The sequence below is a fragment of the Mus caroli genome, chromosome 9 (genome assembly GCF_900094665.2).
Source record: "Mus caroli chromosome 9, CAROLI_EIJ_v1.1, whole genome shotgun sequence".
Lineage (NCBI taxonomy): Eukaryota > Metazoa > Chordata > Mammalia > Rodentia > Muridae > Mus > Mus caroli.
This window is the reverse complement of record NC_034578.1, coordinates 35,633,209-35,637,133: the sequence shown is the minus strand read 5'-3', so window position 1 is coordinate 35,637,133 and position 3,925 is coordinate 35,633,209. Positions and strand designations below refer to the sequence as shown.

The 3,925-nt window shown below is 37.6% G+C and overlaps 1 protein-coding gene across 1 annotated transcript; it reads right to left on the bottom strand.

Moving 5' to 3' along the window:
• Nucleotides 1–2,486: 2,486 nt before the first annotated feature.
• LOC110302222 (olfactory receptor 1537-like) lies at nucleotides 2,487–3,425 on the bottom strand. Its single transcript, XM_021173042.1, has one exon. It carries the CDS (start codon nucleotides 3,420–3,422, stop codon nucleotides 2,487–2,489), a length of 936 nt encoding a protein of 311 aa, XP_021028701.1. The 5' UTR covers nucleotides 3,423–3,425.
• Nucleotides 3,426–3,925: the final 500 nt, after the last annotated feature.

The following is a 3,925-nucleotide window of genomic DNA, read 5'->3' as shown; positions in this document are numbered from 1 at the left end:
AATCAGTTCAGTAGTTCCTCAGAAAATTGGCACCTGAGGATCCTGCTATACCACTCCTTGGCATATACCCAAAAGTTGTTCTAATATATAACAAGGACAAATGCTCTACTATGTTCTTAGTAACCTTATTTATAATAGCCAGCAGCTGTTAAGAACCCAAATGTCCTTCAACAGATGAATGGATACTGAAAATGTGGTACATTTACACAGGGAAGTACTATTCAACTATTCAAAACAATGAATTTCATGAAATTCTTAAGCAAATGGATAGAACTAGAAAAGTTTATCCTGAGTGAGGCAACCCAGTCACAAAAGAACACACATGATATGCACTCACTGATAAGTGGATTTTAGCCCAAAAGCTCAGAATACTCAAGATACATTTTTTTTTTTTTGAGACAGGGTTTCTCTGTATAGCTGTGGCTGTCCTGGAACTGACTTTGCAGACCAGGCTGGCCTTGAACTCAGAAATCTGCCTGCCACTGCCTTCCCAAGTGCTGGGATTAATGGCATGCACTACCCTGCCCAGCTCCCAAGATACAATTTACATACCATATGATGCTCAAGAAAAGCAAGACCAAAGTTAAATGAACTGTACATAATTGAGTGATCATGAAAATAGATTAGAATTTTAGGTAGGTGTCAAGAAAAATAAGAATTTGAAATTTTCATGTAAATAAATGAAACTAGAAAAGATTGATGGTGGTGACTCAGAACCTGAAAGACAAACAACACTGCTCTCCAAAGGAGAATTGAGAAATATCAAGCACCCCATTCTAAGATGAAGAAAAGTGGGACAATAAGAATTATTGAGAATAGAATGTGTCTTCCTATGAGTATATATGGATTAAAGGAGAAGAGGCCATTAACTGAGAGATAGCAGAGTAACCATGGGAATGGTTGAACGGAGACAAGGGAACAGACATAGTTACAGCACTTACATATCAAATTCTGAAAAATGTATTAAAATTATTTTAAAATATATGGTATGTATTCACTAATAAGTGGATTTTATATTTAAAAAAAAGTACAGAATACCCAGGATACAATCCATAGAACTTAAAAAAAGGTTAAACTGAAGAGCCCAAGTGAGTATGTCTCAATCCCTCCTGGGAGGGAGAAGGGGGCAATCTCAGGATGGGGCAGGAAGGGAGGGAACTGTGTGGAGAAGGAGACAGGGAGGAGAAGAGGGGAACATGATCAGGTATTGGGGGGGGGGGCAAGAGTGAAGCCAAGGGCCAACAGAAAGAATCGAAACAGGCAACCTTGGGAGGTAGAAAGTGGGGGGAACCCTCCAGAATATACCAGAGACCTAGGAGGTGGGCAACTCTCAGGACTCAAACTGAGGGACCTTACATGAAATGCCATACAGTAGTAAGAGGGAACTTGTAGAGGCCACCTCCAGCAGAAAGGCAGGGCATCAAGTGAGGGATGGGGTTGTCATCACACAGTAAAAACTCTGTCACAAAATTGTTCTTGTCTGAAAGAACTGAAGGGGTAAAAATGGTGAAGAGACTGAGCAAAAGGAGCTTGAGCAACAGAACTAAATTGGGATCAGGCTCAAGGGGAAGCTCCAAGGCCTGACAGTATTACTGATGCTATAGTGTGCTCACAAAAAGGGACCTTTCATGACTGCCCTCTGAAAGTTACAACAAGCAGCTGAAAGTTTCAGATGCAGATTATTTACACCAAATCGATGGGCAGAAGCTGCCGACCCTGGTGGTTGAATTTTTGAAAAGGTGGAAGAAGCTGAGGAGGAAGACAACCCTATAGGAGGATAAGCAGTGTCAACTAACCTGAACCCCTGAGTTATCTCATACACTGAGACACCAACCAGGAACCCCCCTACACAAGTACAGCAGAGGACTGCAGGATTTGGACTCGGTCAGAGAAGATGCACCAAATCCTCAAGAGACAGAAGTCCACAGGGAGTAGAGAGTTCTGATGGGATAGAAAATGGGGGATGGGGAAATTATCACGGAAACAGGTGAGGGGGTGGAGAAAGGTATGGGATGTGGAACATTCAGAGGATGTACAGGGAGGGGATAAAATCTGAAGTTTAAAAAATGAAGAAATAGTTTTTTAAAAGGTGTCATTTGTGGTAAATTAGAAAGAGGTTTATATATTTTTAAAGTAAAGTCTATCAAATATGAAGAAAAATATACATAAAATGATGGAATATCATCTATGATCATAACAATTTGTGTAAACTATACTATTTGTATACATTTTTTATTCTGATAATCATATAATATATTAAGTACTCAAAAATTAACCCATAAAGACAAAGTGCCCAGATTCATTTCTATTAGATACCAATAAAACTGATAGCTAATATCTTTTAATTTTTACAGTGTAAATTTCCAATTGTAAAATTATTAAAGGATCCTAGGAAATATGTAATAATAATGACAGGTGGAGTCAAAAATATTTCTATGTATTTTTAATTATTTTTCTGTGGTAAATAATTCTCACATGATTTCTTCTTACATGAATTTTTTTCTTTCAAGTATTTTTTTCAGTGCAAAACTGACATCCTTATTCCTCAGGCTGTAGATGAAGGGGTTCAGCATGGGTACAACAGTAGTACAAAACACAGAGGACACTTTTGCTTGGCCCATAGAATTCAGTAATGAGGGCTGTAAGTACGTGAATGCTCCTGAACCATAAAAGATAGCAACAGCAGAGATGTGGGTACTACAAGTACTAAAAGCTTTGAACTTGCCCTCACTGGAGTGAATATAGAGGATGGTGGCAATAATGAAGATGTAGGAAGTAATAATGGTCATCACAGGGATAAAGACATTCAGTGTAGCAATAACTAGAATCAATATTTCATTGATATAGATATTAGAGGATGCAAGATTCAAGAGGGGAAGAAGATCACAGAAATAGTGGTTAATCACATCTAAATTGCAGAACTGAATCCTAAACATGAATCCAGTGATTAAGGATGAACAGAACACAGCAAAAATATATGACCCCGATATCAGAGAACTGTAAATCTGATAGGACATGGTTATATTATAAAGCAAGGGGTTACAAATAGCAACATATCGGTCATATGCCATTGCAGCTAATGTGTAGCACTCTGCAATACCAAATATGAAGAAGAAGTAGAGCTGAGCCATGCATCCAGAGTAGGAAATGATGTTCTTCTCTGTCAGAAAGCTCATGAGCATTTTAGGAATAACAACTGTGGATTGACAGAAGTCAATGAAGGACAGACTCCTGACGAAAAAGTACATGGGTGTGTGCAGGTGGGAACTAAGCCCAATCAGTGTGATCATGCCCAGGTTCCCTGTCACAGTGATTAGATAGATTCCAAGGAAGAGGAGGAAGAGGGGCACCTGGAATTCTGGCTTCTCTGAGAGCCCAGCTAAGAAGAATTCAGTCACTGTGCAGTGGTTTCCTGATGCCATGTCCTCCAATCAGATCTAAAGGAGAAAAAAGTTTGTAAGCCAATTAACTGATTAAAGTTTATTTTTCATTTACTTGTACAAAAAGCTCGTGTAAACTATTTCTGCTTAAGTATACATTTGCCATCTATATAATTGCCTTAAGTGAATTAACTTAGATAAACACAATTAATTTTTATTTAAAAATTTAAACATATACTTAAAATTAAAAGTGCATTTATATAAAATACTGTCATTGAGTTAAAGCTATAAAATTTCATGTGTTCAAAAGTATGCCTCAAATTTGAGATGTAGAGTGTGTATTAGTGTGCAAAAATATCCCACTGTGTCAAGGAAGTAATTTTTCAACAAATGCGATGAATTATTATCCAAGATCTAATTTCAGATAAGTTCTCCAGAACTTTAGTTTAGACATTACTATTTCTCTAATCCATAATCTACATAAAGTCTTTAAATACCCAATAGTGAAAATTAATTGAGCTCTGGAGCACCCATTCCATTTATTA

Coding starts and splice junctions, on each gene's coding strand:
- LOC110302222 (XM_021173042.1), bottom strand. CDS start 3,422: ATGGCATCAGGAAACCACTGCACAGTGACTGAATTCTTCTTAGCTGGG.